General features: G+C 43.6%; 1 protein-coding gene across 1 annotated transcript; it reads right to left on the bottom strand.

Moving 5' to 3' along the window:
- Window positions 1-21,263: 21,263 nt before the first annotated feature.
- LOC147447231 (uncharacterized) lies at window positions 21,264-21,787 on the bottom strand. Its single transcript, XM_086524283.1, has one exon. It carries the CDS (start codon window positions 21,702-21,704, stop codon window positions 21,297-21,299), a length of 408 nt encoding a protein of 135 aa, XP_086380409.1. The 5' UTR covers window positions 21,705-21,787; the 3' UTR covers window positions 21,264-21,296.
- Between the last annotated feature and the right edge of the window lie 1,267 nt (window positions 21,788-23,054).

Here is a 23,054-nt window from a genome sequence, read left to right as displayed (position 1 = left end):
GATCCACTCATTTTGTAAAATCCTTTCATGAGGTTATAGTTCAAGGCCTACTACACATGGAAAAAATAAGAAACTTGTAAAATTTCTCATATTTTGGTCACACCAAGCCTCCAAAGTTGATGGACCAGTACATTTTCATCAAAACAGTCATTTCTTGCGTTTTGTTGCATAAAAACAAGATTAGGGATTTTTGTAGGACTTGAGATAAACTCCCTAGTTAACTTCAATGGGTTGGTGATCAGAACATATGATTGCTTCTCACTGACTATTTTTTGTTTTACCAAAAGAAATAGGTACAAAAAAGTTGAATTTTTACCATTCTGCAAACCTATCATCAAAGTTTCTATAGCCACACTCAATAAAAATGATATATGTATGTTTTCTTAGTTCCCTATTGTCCTTTAGGTTCATAAGGAGCCATGGAGCATGCCAAAAGAATAATACATCTCTTACCAACGGGAATCCTGGGGACAAAGATGAAGTGCTAAAATACAGCAAACATGAAAAAACTGGGTTCAACATTATGAGTTGTAGAATCCCATAGAAACTATTCAATATCTAGCCAAATTTGATCCTTATGACTAGATATGGTTACTACCTACAAAATGCATGTAGTTGTCACGAGAAACTAACAATATTGAAAAAGCTATACTTGATATACTAGAATGTTTTGTTTTCTTCTATAATTGAAAAAATCAACCATCGTTGTCTACTATGCAAAATAGGGTATTAGGTGTCCCAAAACTCAAGGAATATTAGCTTTATGTTACAATCTGTGACATAGAAAATGAAAACTGCATTTGGATATCATGAAAGCCACCAAAAAAATCAAAGAAGAGCTAAAATTGGCTAAATAACAGGATTTGACAATTTTTGTAATTTTGTCATAACTTACAACTTTAACATTTATTTCTCCCTATAAGCATGAGGACATGTTGAGGACTACTAAAGATAGTTCTCTAGCATTATAGACCTTACAAAAATGAATTCTAAAGTGGTATAGTTGCAAAAAGTTGAAAAAAGCCAAAAACAGGACCCGTTTTTTCCCACAGTTTAGGTTGTGAAATGTTGTGCAAGGACAAGGCTAAAGATGGAATTGATATTCCAAAAAAATGTCGAGTTTTTTTCAGCTCATGAGACAACTTTCTAGACAGATAGCACCTCCAAATCCGTTTTGAAACTCTTGACATAATTCAAGGAAAATGGTCACTTAACACGACATAAAAGTGTCCCAGGACACAAAAGTGTCCCATTACCAACCTAGTGTTAAAGCGGGCTAAATAATGCCTTGATAGTCAGATAACGCGGACGACATGAGGTATACCCTTGTCATTCAAAATTGGCAAAGTAAAGGTCTACTTAGCTTGAATAGAAGGATGAGGATGCATCAAGCAGGGAATGTCATTTTGTGTATTATCGAGACATTCAAACAACATGTGTGTGTGTGTGTGTGTGTGCGTGCGCGTATATATCATCAGAATTGACGTGTGTGTATGTAGAAATCCACAAAAATAAAATTTAAAAAAGTTAAAAGAAATCTGAGAAGCATTCTTAGTTAGAGTGTTCTCATTGCCAATATATATAACTCAATTCTAGAATAATTGCATTGAGACTATAAGCTAATCAGAAGAGATGTCGCCCTAGTAGTAACCTATTGCGAGCAGACAGATTGCATTGGTTGTAGGATGTGTGCACGAATCGCAAACTAGGTGGGGGGAGAGAGAGAGAGAGAGAGAGAAAGAAAGAAATGAAATGAAATGTTATATTAACAGTCTTAAAAATACCAAAATTTCATATGAGAACAATTAGATACAATCCTTGGGGATCTACTCCAATGCTGGGGTACAAAAATCAAATGAAGTAAAGTGAAAGACTTGACGAATTAAAAGCCAACATCATCATTGGCAATGCCCAACAACGAGTGGGGAGGGAAGCAGAGAGAGCGAAATGAAATGAAATGTTATACCACTCGTCTTCGACAGGCCTACGGGAATAAACTGATACAATCGTTATACAATGTCTGGGTACAAAATAAAATGAAGTAAAGTAAAAAGACTAAATGAAAGCCCTAAATTCGTCAGGCTAAAATCGTCATTGTCGTCGTCGATTCTCATGGATGCCCATTAGCGGGCGTGCATCTGAGAAAGTATGTCAAGGGTCGCCAAAGATTTCCTCAATGGCCGCCGCGGTACGGAATCATAGTGGTAGGACGAAGAGAGAGAGAGAGAGAGAGGTTTATGGTGCCTGCATAGGGTTGGTTGTTGGCCATGGCGAGTTCACCCGAAGCAGAGGATGGGGTAGCCATTAGTAGGGAGCTAGTGGAGGCAGGTGATGAGTAAGGTGATCTGCACGAGAGGTTGTAGCTTGTGGCATCCACCAAAGAGTACAATGCCGATTGTAGTGGGTTTGCTGTAGCTTACGAACTGAAGATGAAGAGGACGTACTGGCCAAACTCGAGACCAAGTCCACGGGATGCGCCAGTGATGAGGGAAATCAAGCAGTACCGTCCATGGAGATGGAGGAGAGGAAGCGGGAGTAGTAAGTTGGGTGAGAGAGAGTAGAGGGAGAGTGTCTCTCTCTCTCTCTCACCTTTTTGACACATCAATGACACTTTTTCTTCTTTCTAGAGTTGGGCGGGAGCAAGGACTAAGTTTTAATAGTGACCTAGCTGGGGCCGTCTCGAGGCCGGGAGCTACGGTAGTGCAGGGAATCAACCCGAGAACAGTGATTGAGCTTGGCTTCATCGTTTTCAACCACAGGGGCTTCGTCAAGGTCTGAGAAGAGGCTACAGAAGGAGGCTCTAACTGTTGGCTGCCCAACTTCTTGCTTATTTCTACCACTGCTGATTCTTTGCAGGTGCTCAAATTTAGTTGCTTGCAAGCACACACATCTATCTACTGATCGAGGCGACGCTACAGCAGATGGAGGTGGGAGAGCTCACAAACATAGCTCTACAGATAGGTGCTCTCTTGGACATGGCGACACTAGGTGCCTTCCCACTCCCGCAAGTGTCTTGGTCAGGATGTCAACCATCTCTCGCGTGTGTGCACGTGGAGCTTCCTTGGGACGGAGGGGAGAGAGAGAGTTTTACGAGGGAGGGTTGTTCTAGTAAGACCGGAGAGACAAAGAGAGATATCGGGAGATAAAAAGACGGCGAACGCTGTTCTGTGGGTGTCTATGTATGGGGGCGGTTGATGGGTCGGCTGGCCTGGTGAGTAAATGAAGGCATAGTCATGACGGCGGTTGATTAGAGAGAGAGAAAGATTGCATGGCGGCTGCAGTTGAGGGTGGTGGGGGTTGGCTACATGGAAATTACTACATGAGAGGGAGAGAGAAATCTGGTTTGCTACTCAAGAGACAGAGGGTTGATAGAGTAGGCAGCCGCCCTGTGCATGCAGGCATGGGCAACAAACAAGAGGGAGAGGGAGAAAGAGACTCGAAGTTTCTGTGGCGGCTGAGGAAAGAGAGATAGATAGATAGAGAGAGAGAGAGAGAGAGAGAGAGAGAGAGAGAGAGAGAGAGAGAGAGAGAGAGAGAGAGAGAATTGGAGTGAGATTAAAGGGTAAGCAGCTGCAGTAGTGGTTGAGAAACTGAGCCCCAGGCTAACGTGTTGATGTGTGGTGTAGGTTGGTGCAAGTAGAGCCTCAAAAAGGCTGGAATTGAAGTACCCAACAGTGCATGGCGGCAAGGGTGAGTGGGAGAAGAGGAAGAGATAGAGAGAGAGAGAGAGATATCAGGCAGGGTGCTGGCGCCAACAGCAAACAAGAGGGAGAGAGAGAGAGAGAGAAGGAAAGAGAGAGAGATATGGCTGCATGTGCTTGTCGCAACGATTGCATGGAGTCTAGTTTGACTGGCCTTTAACAATTGGAGCCAAAAAGGTGATTGTGTGGTTGAGGGTAGGCACCTCCATGCAAGCACACACAATTCTAAGAAGTTGATGTCATGGTTGTTGCCATTTCCATTTCCGTAGCAGCTGCGACTGTCGCTCAGTTGTAGATGGAAGCTCAAGGGCTTGTGCCCTTGGAGAATCTTATGACGATGTCAAAATACACTTCTTTTTCTTCCTTCTTCACTCTATTGCGTCCCTTGCCAGGTGGTGTACGTGCAACAGAAGACGACAGAGTCTCGGTTTCTTTCTGTGATAAAATAAATAAATAAATTATATATATATACATATATTATCACCCTTTAGCCTTTAGCTTGTCCTAGGGATGCGTCATGCGGTTGCTAAGGGGTGAAGAGAAACCGGTTTCAGTGCTTGCAATGTAGATGAACAAAGAATCTTCTTCTTCTCCATACATTCTAAGACCAAGTGCCTATCATGTTTCAACGTCTCTAAACCTACTTCATGGTTTGCTCTCCTTCGGTTTAGTACATTAATCTTCTTCTCTATGAACGTTCAAATCCATTATCTACTAGGCCTCGATAATCTGGAACTCGTATGTGCTAATTCTCAATCACACCCAGAAGAAAATGACTCCATCATAATAAACCAAAAGCAAAAAATTAATTACCATGCAATTCCTACAGATCCGTTCCCATAAAGTATCATAATTATAATTATCTTAATTGTATGGATTTTCCTCATCAAAATATGAATCAGAGTATTTATCCTTAATTATATATAGATTTTTAAAGTTTACAAAAATTATGTTTATCAAGAATTAATAAAACAATAAAATTAGATGAAGCAAAACAAAATTATGTAATTGCACTTATCTTTTTATTATTGAAATCGTCAATTGTTTGAGCGTAGCCCACGCTCTGATACCACTGCTACAAACGGGAGCATAGCTACCCTGCAAAATACCCAAAATAACACAATAAACATCATAAAACAGACTAATCGGCATACCTGGCACAATCAGGTGGTCGCATGATCGCAAGATACACGAACAGAGAGAGGCAGACAACGAGAGAGATTGAGAGAGCACGTGCAGGCGCACCTCCTAAAGTGGAGTGCTACGCCAGTGCAGCAAGAGAGAAGAGAGGAGATATGAGAAGGGCAACGTAGACACTGAGTGCAATCTCCCCCCGTGCAAGAGTGACCATTTCCCTCTGGCACGTATTTCATTTATAGATTTCTTAAATGTTCAAAGTGATTATAAACTAGTCGGCCGGTCATAAATGGCCAAAGCTCATAGAAAGCACTTGAATAATACGTGAAATATATTTTCGTATGCATAGGCCTAGCTCGGTCAAGTCTTTTCCATCTGTCTGGTGAAATAATCAATAGAAATATCAATTCCATTACAAGCCTTTCCTTTCCTTGCTCTTGTTTCCCTCTCTTCTTCTGTCTCTTTCTCCCTAACATGCCTGGCCCAAATATCCACATCTTGATGGTCAAGGGTAATGATGTTAATAGATCTACCTTCTCCATGTCTAGGCAACAGTTGTGGTTGTTGTTGCGGCAGTGATGCTTCTAGTGCCCGCTCTTGATGATATTCTTCTATTCTCCCTCGACCACGTCCATATAAGGGGTATATCCCTCCTCTCTCTCTTGGTGGTTCAGGACAATCAGAGGCGTAGTGACCATCTTCATCACAATTGTAGCATCTACCTTGTAGACTTCGTCCCCTACCTCTCCCAGTTGGCCGCTCTTCTCTTTGGTTCCTATTCATTATGTTAATTCTTAATTCTTGCAACTGACCGACAAGATCATGCAAAACCCAGGCTGTAATGGGATCTAGACCTTCAACCACTCACTCCACTCTATCATCCGTTGCCACAGGGACCATTGGCTGCACCACAACTGGCTTCGTGTGTGTCATGCCATTCTCCCACCTTCTCTTGATCTTCTTGATCTTGTTGGCCTCGGCAATTTGCACAGCTCTTTTGAATGCAGCAGGCTCATCTTGATCGACCTTCTCCCTTACACTTAGATGAAGAAAATCCATAAACTGAGGCACTTTAAAGAAATCCCTTGGAGTTACTTGGGATGCCGCCTCTTATTGAATCCAAAGTCCTTTGAAGTGTTGCAAGAACTCTTTAAAGTTAGCATCAACATCTTGCTGCAAACCTCTCAATTTTGTTGTCACTTCTATTGCAATAAGTTTCGTCCCAAACATGTCAAAAATTGCCAGTGATGGGGGCTTTTCACAAGCCAAGCTCCCATACCCCTCTTCTCTCGTCCCCACCCCATGGAAACCTCCTCTTAGGGAGGGAGTGATAAAAGGCATTGGAAAAGCAAGAAAAAAAATTAAATTATGATTATGTAAATATATGAGAAAGGTAAAATAGGCCACCTCATGCCTGCGGGGCAGCCCATCCCCACCTTGCCTCCTTTTTCTTCACTGATGCCCCGCCGTGTGTCCCTTTTCCTCTCCTCCACTCAAAAGGTCAACCCCCTCTCTCTTCCCCTTGTCCTTTCTCCTTTCTCTCTCCCCTCAAGCTACCCCACCTCTCACCAATAATGCATTCTAACTCACTAATAATGCACCCTAACTCACATGCAACTTATCATATCTTCCAAAATAGTATACCCCACCCCCCCTTTCTCTCTCCTATCATATCCCATGACCCAAACACCCCACTCTCTCTCTAAATGGTGCCATGTCTCTTGTCTTGTAGCTAAATAACCTCCCCCACACTCACACACACTCAGTTTCACTGAAAAAGGTGCCCACAGACCCATCCCCACCCGGTGGTTACCTGATTTTTCTTGTGTTCACACACATCTGCACACAGATTCACCTCTGAACACACTCCCCTCTCTCCCCTCTTGTAATTACTTTATTCTCCATGTCATCTCTCACTTTTTTTCGTCAGCCCATCTCTCTCTCTTAGTCTCTCTCTCATGAGACTACTGTTTTGGCACATATACACACAGCCAGACAAGTGGGGCCCACAGTCACATGGCCTATGTAGATAATGATTTCTTCATTTCTAAATTATAGAATTTCTCCCCCTTCCTCCCCTATATAAAGAGGGGTCACTATCACACTAAAGACACACACACCATCACCAAAGAGTACACTATGCACTGTGTGTGCCTAGTGCACGCACACACACACACCATCACCAAAGAGTACACTATGCACTGTGTGTGCCTAGTGCACACACACACACACACAACATCACCAAAGAACACAGTATGCACTGTGTGTGTCTAGTGCACACACACACACCCACACCATCACCATCACCGCAATCACCATGCTTGTCTTGAGCATGACCTCTACACCCTTGGCTATGGAAGATGAAGGGCAACTAAATGAAGGATGATGTCCATAATCCTCGTGCGAGTCTTCGCCATCAACTCCTAGCTATCCTCCGTGTGCTCTACCACTCTCTCCCTTCTCATTCCCCTACCCTATGCTCCCCATTTCATCGCCTAATTCTCTAAATAAAGCTTGAGGTTTTGTGAGTATGTTTTCTTGCAATGTTTTGCCCATGTGAGGTGCGGGGAATCTCCACCTAGTCTTGTGTTTTGGAGTGAGCTTGTGTATGTGTGAAGGGTGTGCGGATTCGCCATCCTTTTGTGATTCCTAAGTACTGAGCCGCTATATCCCCTCCCTCACTCTCTCTCTCTCTCTCTCACTTGATCTTATTCCCTTTCCTTCTCATCATTACTCCCAAGCATCCATCTCTCTTGGATGAAAACTTTGTTATGGTGGTGTGTTGTTTGCGTCCTAGCCGCTGAAGCTAGGTGGTGCCCCCTGTTTGCTTTACCATGACAGGCTCGAGGCACTCCATTCGGTCCCCGGTGTTTTAGAGGCCGTCGGGGGTTTGGGGTTCGCTTTGCTCCCGTCATTTGGTGCCCCCACTGAGGATCGAACTCAAGACCTTCAGTTTACAACACTGAAACCCTTAAACTATTGTGAATGGATGAATGGCTAGCAAGATTTGCTAATTGGACGACAGAAGAAGAAGAGCTCCAAGCACAACTAGACGAACTCCGCATCTCCATCGAAGCTCGAGTGCCAGGCGTAACGGTAATCGATTTGCAGTGGGAGAGTCAACCAACACGCCAAACCCAGTGGATATACATAGGCCAAGTGCCAAGAAGAAGAAGGAGAAGGTCGAAACCATGTCCGCAACCTACAACCAACCCACAAAAACAAAATGGAAGGAGCTCTACACAATAGAGAATCAACACTATTCTACTTTGAGAATCGGATAACTCAAGTCACCGAGGTAATTATCACAGTCAGTTTTCAAGTCGCACCTGATGCTGCAGCACAGATAACGGAAGCATTGGCTCACACTCTCACTAGAGAAACTAGGGATCTACTAAGTTTGTTTCAGGAAAGAACACCACCCTCTCCCACAAGCTTGGATAGTGACTAAGCACCTCTAAGCTTCACATGAATCAGTACAACCTACCTCAAGACAGATCACACATACAAACACGTGTACGCTCAATCAAGGTAATACTGGATTTGAAGACTCACTACCAGCACGTCATTGACACCATGCCGGGTGGGGAGCGGTTTTTGGAGGTTCTGGCATCAGATCAACCATTTGTCTTACCTTTGGTACAAGGCAATGTACCGTTTGAAGTTTTAATCTATGTTCTAGTATAAGAGGGTATACATGCCTCCTTGTAACAAAGAAAAAAACTTTTGCAAGTTAAGCAGTGTATTTCTAGCTCTCTCTCACTAATCATGGCAAGTGAAGCATTTCCAACATTTAAAGGAAAGAAGGGGGAGGATTTGGTAACAAACTTCCTAGATGACTTTGCAGTAGCATGTGTAGTGAGAAACAAAGATACGAATGAATCCCGGGTTAGAATCTTTAAGCATCTCATGAAGCTAGAAGCTAGATCATGGTACAATGCACTTCCACAAGCAACCAAGGATGACTAGGAACCCTTAAAAACCGCTTTTAAGAGGCGCTTTGGGGGAGGTACCACTTCAGAAAAGTTGTGGGACAAGTTGAGAGAGTTGAAGCAGGAGGGTCTTTTAGAATATGCCACCTATGAGTCCAAATTTGTGGATTTGTGGGAACGGTGGGTTGAGTCACTGGCTAGGGGGGGAGCTGCACCCGATTTCCTAAAAAAAGATCGGTTCACGCATGGCTTATGGCCGCTTCTCAAGGAGAAGGTGAAAGGTAGATTCTCGGCTACGTACCAGTTAGCCGTTGAGATTGCTCGCCTTAAAGACAAGAAGCTGCGAATGAAAGCCAAAGAAACCGAGTCAACTGAATAAGGAACATCGCGTCGACCAGCAACTACGACAACCACCATTCCACCACCACCACCGGCTCTTGGGGTAAGAGATGACCAAAAAGATATGTTGGCCCATATTACTGACCAACTGCAGAGTTTGTCTGTCCACTTAATACAGCAAGGGAGGAGTCAAGAAAGAGATCAAGACCCTGGAAGAGCACGACGACAAAACAGGGAGTATCATTGCTACAACTATAGAGAAGATGGTCACGGTATGTACTACTGTTTCAAACCACAACAAAACTATAATAGAGAAGGTAGGAGGAACCAATTGTCACCCCCTAGAGAAAGAACACCCCCACCCCAAGCACCAGACCCACCAATACAAATTCTACGTCCGCCACAATCACCACTTACAATCATCCTACGCCCACCATCAATTGGTACCCGCACACCAAGTATCATTGGTCTTGCAGAAGAGGTCAAGATGACGGTAACCGAAGAAGGATCAAGCGAGAAGTTTATTCAAAGAACTGAAGCAGTGGAACAAGAGGTTAAAGAATCAAAAGATGCTACCCAGGTGGGGGAGGTAAGTAAAAAAAATTGTGTTACAAATGTGAGTACATCTTTAACCTTGAATGAAATAGGCACCAAAGCGATCAATCGACAGCATTGGGCAGTAAGGGTAAGAAGGTGTAAAGTCTTGATTAGGCCTCGTCAGAGTAAGAGGAATGCAAAGGGCATGAAAGATACAAGAGAAGAGGAAGACCAGCCTGCTAGCAAGGCTTTGCAGAAGATGGACAACATATCAAGCAAAGGGGAGGGCTTTGAAAACGGAAGCCTGTGCACCAGCATGGACACAGGACAGTGTAGCAAGCTAAAGGAATCTTGCATCAAGGAAGTTTCACTAGAGGACCATAACAAAGAGGTAAGTATGACTGAAGGTTTGGAGTTGGATATTTCTGCAGAGGCTTGGCAGCCGAGCAAGATTTTATTGTGTAGTGTTATAGACTTAGAGATGGGTAATGCCTCTAGTCTACTGAAGGGTGTTATAAACTTGGAGATGGGTAATGCCTCCAGTTTATGTGAGGGTGTTCAGAGTAAGTTTGATGATCAATATGCTGCCAACCTTTTAAGGATGTTCCAAACTCCTCCACAACACAACATTGTGTTTGCATGGGATGCATCAGACCTATGGCTATGGCTAGCTGCTCTAACATATAGAGATAAGATCAGCATGGAGATAAGAGCAAAGGACCATGGATAGACAAAAGCCTAATAGAATGCGCGAATGAAGACCTCATTCGCAATTTAGTACAATTACAAATAGTGCATCCTCTCTTTGGAGAAAGGTAAGTGGATTATGCTTGAATTTAAGCCGCAAGGTAGGTGGCTTGCTATTAGCATCAGTAAAGGAAGCTGACATGTTTGAGCACACCCAAAAGAAGCATGATATGCTTGTAGTTTTTTCTAGTCAAGGCAGTAAGCAGGACTCTGAAGACAACTTGAGCTCACCACACCAACAACGCGTCCATATATGGTGGATTCTTGGTACACTCTTGGGAATCATAATTTTCGGTTTTGTCTTTAAAGGAGCCAAGATGCTCATTTCCCCTCTCGCTACTGGTGGTTACAAATTTGGTCCAATTTGGCATGCAAATTTTATTCTTTGGACACTGCAGAGAATGATCCTATTTTTCACTTGGGATCCAGGAGGACACTGGCACAAAGTTCTGGAAGCCATGGGCTTCCCCTTTAATCAACCGACACTATTCCAAGGAACAAGTTATCACTCGGACCTGTTACAGATTCATGAATATCCCAGAAATCTCACCAATGGCCAAATGGAATGGCTAGTCCAGAAGGCAACTCGATATCGGATCCTATAGCTAAGCGGAAGAAGAAACAGAGCTAGAGACATGAATGCCTCTAGCCAAAAGGGGAGGGCTAATGATGGGGGCTTTTCATAAGCCAAGCTCCCATACCCCTCTTCTCTCGTCCCCACCCCATGGAAACCTCCTCTTAGGGAGGGAGTGATAAAAGGCATTGGAAAAGTAAGAAAAAACAATAAAGTATAATTATGTAAATATATGAAAAAGGTAAAATAGGCCACCTCATGCCTGCGGGGCAGCCCATCCCCACCTTGCCTCCTTTTTCTTCACTGATGCCCCGCCGTGTGTCCCTTTTCCTCTCCTCCACTCAAAAGGTCAACCCCCTTTCTCTTCCCCTTGTCCTTTCTCCTTTCTCTCTCCCCTCAAGCTACCCCACCTCTCACCAATAATGCATTCTAACTCACCAATAATGCACCCTAACTCACATGCAACTTATCATATCTTCCAAAATAGTATACCCCACCCCCCCTTTCTCTCTCCTATCATATCCCATGACCCAAATATCCCCCTCTCTCTCTAAAGGGCGCCATGTCTCTTTTCTTGTAGCTAAATAACCTCCCCCACACTCACACACACTCAGTTTCACTGAAAAAGGTGCCCACAAACCCATCCCCACCCGGTGGTTACCTGATTTTTCTTGTGTTCACACAAATCTGCACACAGATTCACCTCTGAACACACTCCCCTCTCTCCCCTCTTGTAATTAATTTATTCTCCATGTCATCTCTCATTTTTTTCATCAGCCCATCTCTCTCTCTTAGTCTCTCTCTCATGAGACTACTGTTTTGGCACATATACACACAGCCAGACAAGTGGGGCCCACAGTCACATGGCCTATGTAGATAATGATTTCTTCATTTCTAAATTCTAGAATCTCTCCCCCTTCCCCCCCTATATAAAGAGGGGTCACTATCACACTAAAGACACACACACCATCACCAAAGAGTACACTATGCACTCTGTGTGCCTAGTGCACACACACACACACACACACCATCACCAAAGAGTACACTATGCACTGTGTGTGCCTAGTGCACACACACACACACACACCATCACCAAAGAGTACACTATGCACTGTGTGTGCCTAGTGCACACACACACACACACACAACATCACCAAAGAACACACTATGCACTGTGTGTGCCTAGTGCACACACCCACACCCACACCATCACCATCACCGCAATCACCATGCTTGTCTTGAGCATGACCTCTACACCCTTGGCTATGGAAGATGAAGGGCAACTAAATGAAGGATGATGGCCATAATCCTCGTGCGAGTCTTCGCCATCAACTCCCACCTATCCGCCGTGTGCTCTACCACTCTCTCCCTTCTCATTCCCCTACCCTATGCTCCCCATTTCATCGCCTAATTCTCTAAATAAAGCTTGAGATTTTGTGAGTATGTTTTCTTGCAATGTTTTGCCCATGTGAGGTGTGCGGAATCGCCACCTAGTCTTGTGTTTTGGAGTGAGCTTGTGTATGTGTGAAGGGTGTGTGGATTCGCCATCCTTTTGTGATGCCTAAGTACTAAGCCGCTATACCCCCTCCCTCACTCTCTCTCTCTCTCTCTCTCACTTGATCTTATTCCCTTTCCTTTTCATCATTACTCCCAAGCATCCATCTCTCTTGGATGAAAATTTTTTTATGGTGGTGTGTTGTTTGCGTCCTAGCCGCTGAAGCTAGGTGGTGCCCCCTGTTTGCTTTACCATGACAGGCTCGAGGCGCTCCAGTCGGTCCCCGGTGTTTTATAGGCCGTCGGGGGTTCGGGGTTCGTTTTGCTCCTGTCACCAGCTTCACCGGCTCTCATGTTTGCTTTTTGTCTTCCTCTAAACCTTCAAACCACTCCTGAGCTTCTCCTTTGAGCGCAAGAGGAAACACATGAAGCTTTGCTTCATCATTCACAATGTGCATATCAAGCGTATGCCACTCGAGTCCGCAATCCAATCCTTCACATCCTCCTTCCCTGTGAACACTGGCCGACTATAAGCCATCTCTTCAGATTTTCTTCTCCGTTGCGTAACTCCACAAAAGTTGAAGTCTTGCATCTCAACCAAACCACCACTTTTCTTCAATGAAGCTCGAACTTCACAGCAAAACCGCTTCACCTGGGTGTACAATCGGCTCAATTTCGCTCCCCAGCGGGATCGCCAAAGATGATGGAGCAAAAGACGTCGTGTGCACACTCACACACCCAGACAACTCAACACACCACAAGGAATTTGCTTAAATTCAAACCCACACACACCACCACTCAAGAGATCAATAAAAACACTACCCACAAGCTTGATTCAAACTCGAAACGCCTCGACCTACATGCCCTTGTCTGCCCACAAACACTACAAGGTGAGTCGAGTTTATCAACACTTGAAATCACACTTGATGGTGACCAAAATATACAAGAAAAACCATCACAAAGTCAAAAACTCCAGACACAAAAGGCCACTCTCAAACCATAGCAAATCCTTCACCAAACTCCAGTCTGTTGGACTCTTTGTAGTAGCGCCAACCCTAATGGCACCAATACAGGGTCACATAGTCTTGCAGAAAGCCGCACCTTCTTCCCTCAATTCCTCACACACACACATCCATGGAAACCTTAGAAATTCCATAGACTCTCCCAAGTAAAAGAGAAAGATCTCATTCACTCCTCCACACACTTGAAAACAGGATGCAAACGCTACGGGACTGCACTAGACCACTTGTAGGAACCCTGCTTCCATGCCCACACAGAGAGGTGAAAGTGCCAAGACTTGGCTTTCAAAATTCTCCTTCAGCCCAAGCACTCACGGCAGAGTCACTAATCTAGAAAATTGAAGCCTTTTCACACCATTTTTGTCCTTTTTTGACCCTGTTTTGGCCAGTTTTGACCCAAGGCGGGTGTTTTTTCGTGGAAAAAACCCCAAACAAACTCCAAAACTCACCAAATTTTGTACGCTTGATCCTTGATACCCAAATCACTTTGCCACATCCCCACATTCTATTTTTTACCGCTTCTAGGGAGGTGCACGCATCACCACAGATCAGGCACCATAAATAGACAGTTACTGCATGTCACAAACTTCTCGAACGGGATGAGAGTACCCATACTTGTCGCTTGTATTATTTACATTCTAGAAAGCTCAAAAACATTCTCTAGATTCAAAATAAGCCACCTAGAACCATATCCAAGGCCCCGATACCCTATCCAGGCATGTACATGTGTCCGACTGTTAGCATGTGAACCTGCCTATTCACAATGTGTACACGTTGCATCTTTTTTGAACTTGAAACCAGTTTGCAAAGCTCCCAAATTCATATATTTACATATTTTTGTATATATGACCATGCATATAAACGCTACTTTGTACACACCAAAAGCGGTCTATCACCGTGTGTAACCGCCCTTGTGTTGATAAGTCCAAATTGGACCCTCCAATCCGCCCATGTGTGGCATCCCTTGAGAAGATAATTCTGCCTTTGAAATCCGCCACCGGCCATTGAATTTCGACCACCGGCCCCACTAGCCAATTGGCCAAACGATTGACGGTTTTCTGACCACTTTCCAGCCGCCCGTCTGACCATAAAATTCCGACAAAAAGAAATATTCCGGCGTGAAAATTTTGTTGAGATTGACTGTGAAACTTTTGGTTTCCAACGAGTGATTTTTCTTCATGCACGATGGCCTCTCCTCTTAACGGAGGCCTTTCAAATGTGCATTTTTAACACAAAAAATTACAAGGGGTAAATCAGTCTCCATACTTAACGATCTCCCATTTGGAGATTGATATTCAAACCAAACCAGTGATTGATTTCCATCTTGGCTTCTTATCCTTGAATGTTGGTTGAAGATGAGAAAAAGCTCAACTTCTCCTTGTTGACCACCTTTGTAAACATGTCTGCAAGATTTTCACTTGTATGCGCCTTTCCTAGCTTTAGATGTCCCGCTTCCAAAAGTGTGCATATGAAGTGATATCTCACCTCAATGTGCTTTGTCCTTGAATAAAAGGCTGAGTTCTTTGCAATATGGATAGCGCTTTGGCTATCACTGTACAAGATACAATTGTCTTGTTTGAATCCAAGCTCTTCTAAGAATCTATGAAGCCACATAATTTCTTTGCTTGCCTCTATCATTGCTACATACTCTGCTTCCGTGGTAGAAAGTGAGACCACTTTCTACAACTTTGAAGCCAAGCTTACTATTGTGCCTTTAGCCATGAAGACATAGAAAGTAGTGCTCCTTTGAGTATCTTTTTCACCTGCCATATCTGCATCAGCATACCCTTGAAGAAAAATATTAGTTCCTCCAAAATACAAAGGATTTTTTGTTGTCCCTTTCAGATACCTAAGTATCCACTTCGCAGCTTGCCAGTGCTCTTTACTTGGGTTGTCCATGAACCTACTTACAACTCCCACTACATGTACAATGTTTGACCTTGTCCAGACCATAGCATACATAAGAGAATCTACCGTTGCAGCATATGGAACTTTATCCATATAGGCTATCTCCACTTCTGTCTTTGAACACATATCATTGGTTAGTTTAAACTGGCCAGCCAAAGGCGTAGAGACCGTATTCTTCATTGCAAAACTTTCTAGTACCTTCTTGATGTAATCCACTTGAGATTGCTTTATTGTCTTCTTCGTCCTGTCCCTTGATATCTTCATACCAAGTATCCTCTTTGCAACACCTAAATCTTTCATTGAAAAAGATTTAGACAGCTCCTCTTTTAGGTCTTTGATGTCCTGCATGTTAGCACTTGCAATCAGCATGTCATCATTATACAACATCATGATAATGAACTTACCATCTCCCTGCAAATTCTTTGTGTAGACACAATGATCTGAGTTGCATCTTTTGAACCCATGGTCTAGCATCCATTGATTCAACTTCAAGTACCATTGTCTTGATGCTTACTTTAAACCATACAATCTCTTCTTTAATCTCCAAACCATTTTCTCCTTACCCCTTACTTCATACCCCTTTGGTTGAAGCATGTAAATTTCCTCCTCTAAGTCACTATGAGGGAATGCCGTATTTACATCCATTTGCTCGAGATTTAAATCATGAGCAGCCATACGGCTTAACACAAGCCTTTTCTTCCCACCGCCTTCTTCCTTGAGCTTGTACACCCATTTGTTATGAAGTGCTCGCTTACCTTCAGGCAACACAACCAACTCCCATGTTTGGTTGCAATGTAATGAGTTGAGAAGACAAGTCCATCTTGAAATCGGCCACTGGCCATTGAATTCAGCAACCACCCATCGGCCATTGACTTTTGACCATCGTCCATTGACCATCTGCCAACCGATCGGTCGTTTTTCGACCACTTTTGACCATAATATTCCCGTGAAGCCAGTCTCGAGACTAGCCATGTCAATTTTGGTTTTCGGAGAATTATTTTTCTTCATGAACGATGGTTTCTTCTCATAACGGGGGCCTTACAAATGTGCATTTTTTTAAAAAAAATTACAAGGGGTAAATCGGGCTCCATACTTAACCATAGCAAGTAGAAATGGGAAACCAAATGAACCACAGCAGAAACAGAGAGAGATGTCTCCACGACCACCCTCACCCAATACCGAACAAGAAGATCAACCTTTTCCTAGTCAAAGCCCTTCATCAACTCACAAATCACATGAAGGTGGAGAAATAAAATTAAGGAGATGAGAAAAAAGAGGAGGAAGACAATCAAGAACAGTCCAAGGAAACAAACAAAGAGGAGGCTGGACCTTCTAAAGAGCCTCAAATAGAATTCAAAGAGTGGAAAACAACGGATGAAGTTATCATCCAAGTTAAGGAATATGCACAGCATATTTAACTAATGATGGAGAGAATGCAAACAACAGCTCTTAGCCGCAATGCTAAAGCTTAAGAACTTGAATCTCCAAGGCGAGCTTGAAGACAGGATGAATATCATTGAAAATCTTCAAGGCCAAATCAAAGAGCTCAAGAACGAGGTAGAAAAACACCAAAGCGTCAAGGAAAAGCAACAAAAGGAAATGGAAGAATTAGGGGAGCTTCTCACAAAGTTATCAGATGCTTGTAAACGCAAAGACCAACAACTGACTAAAGTAACACATGAACTCATGAGCACTACTTTGTTAGTACAAAAGCCCCAGGTACAGTTGAATGTAGCAAATGTATCTTTGCGATACTCAAAGCAGAGAATCAATGACCAAGCGGCATTTCTAAAGAAAATAAGGGAAAACCCAAGAGTAGCTTCACTCAAGGGGACTGTTGAAGTGTACGAGACTTTAGAAAAGAGGAACAAAGACTTTGAGCTTGAGTTGAAGCTGGAGCAAGAACAAAGAAGAAACCTTGCCCTAAGGCGTATGCAAAGGGAAGAGCAGTTTATTAAAGAGATAGAGGAATTAAAGAAATCCAATTAGTTGCTGCTGAGAGAAGGAAGTCTGGACACTCAAGAGGAGGCAAGTACATTTGAAGAGCCAAATCTAGAGATACCATCAATCTCCTTTGCAAAAATAGAAACACAACCAACTAAAAGACAGATAGAAAGTTCTCAATTCCAGGTACCAATCATAGAGGAGGAACAAGTGCCAATGGTCCAACTCTCTAAAGCTGAAGAAGTTGCACTTAAAGAGTAGATTTTTCATGAAGTGGATGCTAAATGGAAAGCGGGTATGGGTTGGGAATTGAGATTCCTTCACTCCGTCAATGTAACTCAGCTCACTCCCAATCAAACCAATTCTCAGTGGCATCAATAGTCATATCCTTATCCTTCGATAGAGGTGGAGCTATTGCAAGTAAAAGAAAGACTCTACAATGATATGCAAGAAGAGGGGTCAGATGCTCTCCACCCTACATGGAGGAAGAATTGGCTCAACAAAAACTCAAGGTATCTGATACTGTTTACAAGGGCACCGACATCCATCCAAAAAAACCTAACATTATGTCCTGTATCAAAGGTAAGGACATGGAAAGCACATGAAACACTAAAGAAGAAAAGGCCAACTTGGCTTAACTACCCAAAACTGCCAGCTCCAAAGCAAGGATCGATAAATGAGGAATACATGGTGAAAACCCTAGCGTGCGCCATGAACTTCTTCAAGAGCCTCTGTGACCTCTCTTGTGCAATGATATTTAAAATTTGCAGAATGCTGCTCACATGTGTCCAAGTTCTTCATGAGCCTGAACAAGCAGGAGCCACATGGATGTCCTTTTTAGAATGTAACCAAGGCTTATGCTATGATTTAAGTGGCCAACCTTCAGAAGAAGTCCTTTACAGCTTCTATGCCAGATGCATATTCTTGCTATCAAGCAATATGTTGGCATTCAAAGAAGCTTTTTACAATGGATTCTTCATATGGCATACAAAGATTTTTGAACGAATAATCAACAATTTAACAGCAATGCTCGTCAGATATTCATCCATAGAACTCAAAATTAAAGTTACTATTCAGTATGGCACAAATGTTATGGTTAAGGTTTGAGAGTCAACTTAAGGTTATGGTTTTGCTATGATGGTATGGTAACCATGTGATGGTTATGGTTATGGTTATGGTTGTGGAATGATGGTATGGCAATCATGTGATGATTATGGTTTTGCTATGATGGTATAACAATCATGTGATGGTTGTGGTTATGGTTATGGTTATGATTGTGCAATGATGGTTTTGGTTGTGCAATGATGGTATGGCTGTTATGGTTATGGTATGACAAACAAGTTATGGTAATGGTTATGATATGACAAACAAGTTATGTTTATGGTTTTACAATTTTCGACTCATGTTTTAATTATGGTTATAATTATGTTGTTATGCCATGATCAAGCTTTTGATTTTGTGATTATGTTATTCTTACAATTTTGCTAATTTTTTTAGGCAGAGAGGGCTATTTTCTTTTGCTACAGTACATGTAGCATCAGTTCCCAGCCCTTTATGCCCAAAGAAAATTCGCAGGCTTGGTCATTGGTACAGAGTATGGTATGAGCGTCGATACCAATTTCTAATTCAGCGTCGTAATATGCTATAGAAATATCGATGCTTATTTCATAGTGCATTCCGACGGTTACTTGGAAGCCTGTTCCGACGTCATGTATATCGATGGTCATTCCAACGTTATGAAACCGGCGTCTCTTCCAAGGCCTATTTCAACGCTTTTTAGTTTTAAAACTAACTATTTCATCGATACTTGCGTCGATTTCTGCGCAACGTGTTGTAATGATATATATATATATATATATATATTCACACACACACATATATATATATATATATACTTTGATGAGTTTTTTTTATTTTACATTTCGTTCCACTGCCTCACATGGCTTGACTTTCTTGCATTCTATAACTTAATTCAAGTCAACATTTGGGAAAGTCTCTTTTATTAAGCTGTGGTAGGCCGAGTTTTTTTCTCACAAAGAAGCAAGCCAGAAATTCCAACAGAAACTTAAAATTTTCACGATTTTTTATCTCACATATTTCACTAGTTTTTCTTCCCTTTACTAGGAGTTGAACTCAACCTAATGATTTTATCACTTTCCTATTGTTTTTTAGAAGGCCACCGTGACCCTTTCACTTGTTATTTTTTGAAGATTGGGGAGACATAATGGATCCCTTTTAAACAAGAAATTAGTTAAAAACACCCCCCCCCACCCCCTTGCTTCCTCCCTTGTAGTCCCCCTTCCTTTGCCTACGGTGTCTTCCCTCCCTCTCCACTTTAGCCCTTGAGTAGCAATCTCACCTTCAACTATCACTCTTGCCTCGAGTAGTTGAACTCCCTTCGTAGGTGAGCAAAGCGCTCCTCCCATAATTATCTGTCAATTAGCGCATGAGCGAGACAGAGACAACGAGATACAACACTGCTAGGCACATGAGCATGAGAGAGAGAGAGAGAGAGTGGAGCTCTAACAAGCACATGAAAAAAAGAGAGAGAGAGACACATTCCAGAATATGGATGAGCATTGTGCATGCAGATGAGGTAGGGGACCCCGCGAAAATTTGTGCATGTGGCAATATGCCTAGCTTGCATCCAAGTCGAGCAGTTGGTGAGGAGGAGGAGGAGCAAAAGGAGGGCACTCTGGTTGTGGCATGGATCAGAGCAGCACATATATAGCGAAAGGCCTTACCTTCGTATAAGGAAGGGTCTTATAATTTGCTTCTTTCCTAGATTCGATGGAGCAAGTTGTGAGAGAGAGTTGCTTGTTGCCACGATTTACACACGTGCATGCGCGTGCACACACACAGACAGCTATCTTTGTGTGAATAACCACTAAGTTTTGTAGGAGAATCTCTCCTAATTCCAAAGTTTGGGATTTAAAATGAAGTGACATATTGGGTCTAACTGCCCCCGCGTTAATTTATTAGCCCGGTACATTCGCCGCCGAAATTTGCGCTAGAAGGAAAAGTCCTGCTGGGTGTGTTTTCCTCGCGCAATCATTTGGGTGCTTTCAGTCGAGTCCTCTACGTGCACTCCAAATCTGTCAGAGCACAGACGAGGAGGCCTGGCTATTTCAGCGCTGGCTACAGTGGGATGCTCTGCGTCAGGACAGAGAAGCAGTCGCTGTGCTTCATTGAGATGGGTTCAGTGGGCTGGAGTCCGAATTTGTGACAGCACATAGAATGTTTGATTCAAGCGACACAGATGTTGATGCAAGCATAACGAAGCACAAACGTGCTCTCCATGGCCACAACACCACCTGTACACAGTTTGACGGGATCCCCCCCTGCACACACACACACACACACAGAGAGAGAGAGAGAGAGAGAGAGAGAGAGCTCTACGCACAACCGTGCCTTCCTCGTCTGGCACTGAATCTCCTCTCGTGCTCAGCTTGGAGGGTCGCACGCTTGCCGTCTGCAGAGCATGGACCTCGGATGGCTGCCGCCTCTGTCCACGCGCATTTTGACACAAGCCGTCTCTCTTTCTCTCTCTCTCTCTCTCTCTCTCTCTCTCTCTCTCTCTCTCTCTACACGTGGCTCCTTATCCTTCTTTTCCTTCAAAACTACAGCAGCATCTTCGCAGATTCTAATCAATTTGACCTGCTGCGAAGATTGGGACCACATACTCGGGTCCTTCATTTAAAAAAACCACCCAGACTCGCTTTTCAACATTTTGTTTTAAAATGTCAAGGAGTCTTCACCGTGTGCGCTGAAAATTTGTCATAGCAAAATAAAAGAAGAAGGAAAAGACTAAGAATTGACTCGAGGGAAAATGCAGTATGTCGGATCAACAAGGTACAAACGTCTTTATCAGCGGCGGGGAGGACATTGGGAGAGGGAGAGGGAGAGGAAGAAGGGGGGGGGGGGGGGGGGGGGGGGGGGGGGGGGGGGGGCGGCGGCGGAGGGATTAGAGGTCGTCAACGAGCTTGCGGAGGGCAGTGAGGGTGCCCTCCACGACGGTGCCCAGCAGGACGGACACCACATTGGTTACCGAGCCTGACGAGCTGGACTGCACCAGCATGGCATCGTCCTGGCTAAGGCTGATGGGCCCGAAGACGCCTCCCGTGGCCTCATTGCGCACCATGACGCTGGCGTCCGCAAAGCCCTCTGGCAGCTCCATCGTCGTATTCTGCGCCACCACCACAGTGCTCTCGTTGTTGCTCACCGCGTTCACACTCGCCTGCTGTATTGAGATGGCCGTCTCCGACTCGTTTATCACCGCGTTCCCCGCCCTCGCCCCCACTATCAACACACTCATCACAATCATGGCCAGCACTACCCACATCCCCCCCTTCATTGATCTTGCCCCCTCCATATCCTCTCCTCTTCTCTGATCGATATTCTACAGGACTAGCAATTGGCTCTCGTCTCTCTCTCTCTCTCTCTCTCTCTCTCTCTCTCTCTCTTCTTTGTGTGCTGCTACAACGCCACTACCCCTCGTTTATAAAGGCACTCCAGCCCCCTCTCATTGTCGCTTTCATTCAATCTATGTGAGCCTGCCATTCCTCACCTTAAGTGCTTACACAGTTCTCTCCTCCCATCATGCATCCGCCTTCATTAGCCGACATCACCTCTCCTGCATGATAAATTCAAATAAAGCTGATGTACTACCACCCCTTTTTTAATAAAGGCGCTTCACTATATGTTACTGTTTGTTTCTTCACCAACAAAAACTCGATCTCTTTTGACCAAGAGTCCATACAATCCAACAGGCTATTCATCTGCAATTTGTTTTAGCACCCCCTGCAATTTGACCAAAATGCTTCTAGAAGTTCATATTCACACTCATCTCCAGATTCATCTAACTCTTGCATATCTAAAGGTCTACCATTCTTAACAACTTGCTTCTCACAAGCTTGTATCCCTTATTTGGAGCATGCTTGCTCTCATGTACGGCATCAATAATATGGAAATTGCTACATGTCTCTTGGCCAGCATTTCTATCAAAAACCAAATCAACCTTTGGCCGATGGCCTCGATCCACAATATTGATACGCTTTGGAGGGGGACCTCTCTTACCCATCATAGAAGGTGCACCACTACATCCAATAATAGGCATACTAGCAATTGAAGCTCTTTGGACAAGCATGGATCTCCTTCATGTGTATCCTCATGTAAAGAAATAATCTGCATAGTCAATGCATCATCCATGGCATTTGCGAAATGCATGGCATCTGGATCAACACAACATGTATCAATTGCATCAAAGACCATCGACATTTTCACAATAGGAGATACATTAGACCATGAAAATCTTTCACTCACTATCTTTTAAGATGCCAAAAACTCAGTCATGATAGCCACTGATTTAATATTTACGTAATTACAACAAATTTGTGTGATCACAAGCTTATTGACACATTTACATGATTACACTAAACATAATCACACAAAATCCGATTAAGGAGGACCTATAGACCCCCGTCGAGGATACGAACAAGCCCGACGGGCTCGCAAAATTATATATACGCGGGCCCGATCGGGCCCACTGGGTGTTATTTCTTGCTTTCATCTTCTGAGAGAGAGAGAGAGAGAGAGAGAGAGAGAGAGGGGGGGGGGGGGGGGTTGTGTGGGAGCGTGCTCTGCATCGCAATGCGTGACAGCAGCAAAGTACCTAACCACACGCTCCGGGTATGTGTTGTGTGTGTGTATGCGTTGTGTGATA

The sequence above is a fragment of the Adiantum capillus-veneris genome, chromosome 11, assembly GCF_014529385.1.
Source record: "Adiantum capillus-veneris isolate H3 chromosome 11, ASM1452938v2, whole genome shotgun sequence".
NCBI lineage: Eukaryota > Viridiplantae > Streptophyta > Polypodiopsida > Polypodiales > Pteridaceae > Adiantum > Adiantum capillus-veneris.
The sequence above is the reverse complement of the archived record's forward strand: the minus strand, read 5'-3'. Positions and strand labels throughout refer to the sequence as shown.

Bases quoted from the DNA above. Each gene is read 5' to 3' on its own strand.
- LOC147447231 (XM_086524283.1), bottom strand. From the start codon at position 21,704: ATGGAGGGGGCAAGATCAATGAAGGGGGGGATGTGGGTAGTGCTGGCC.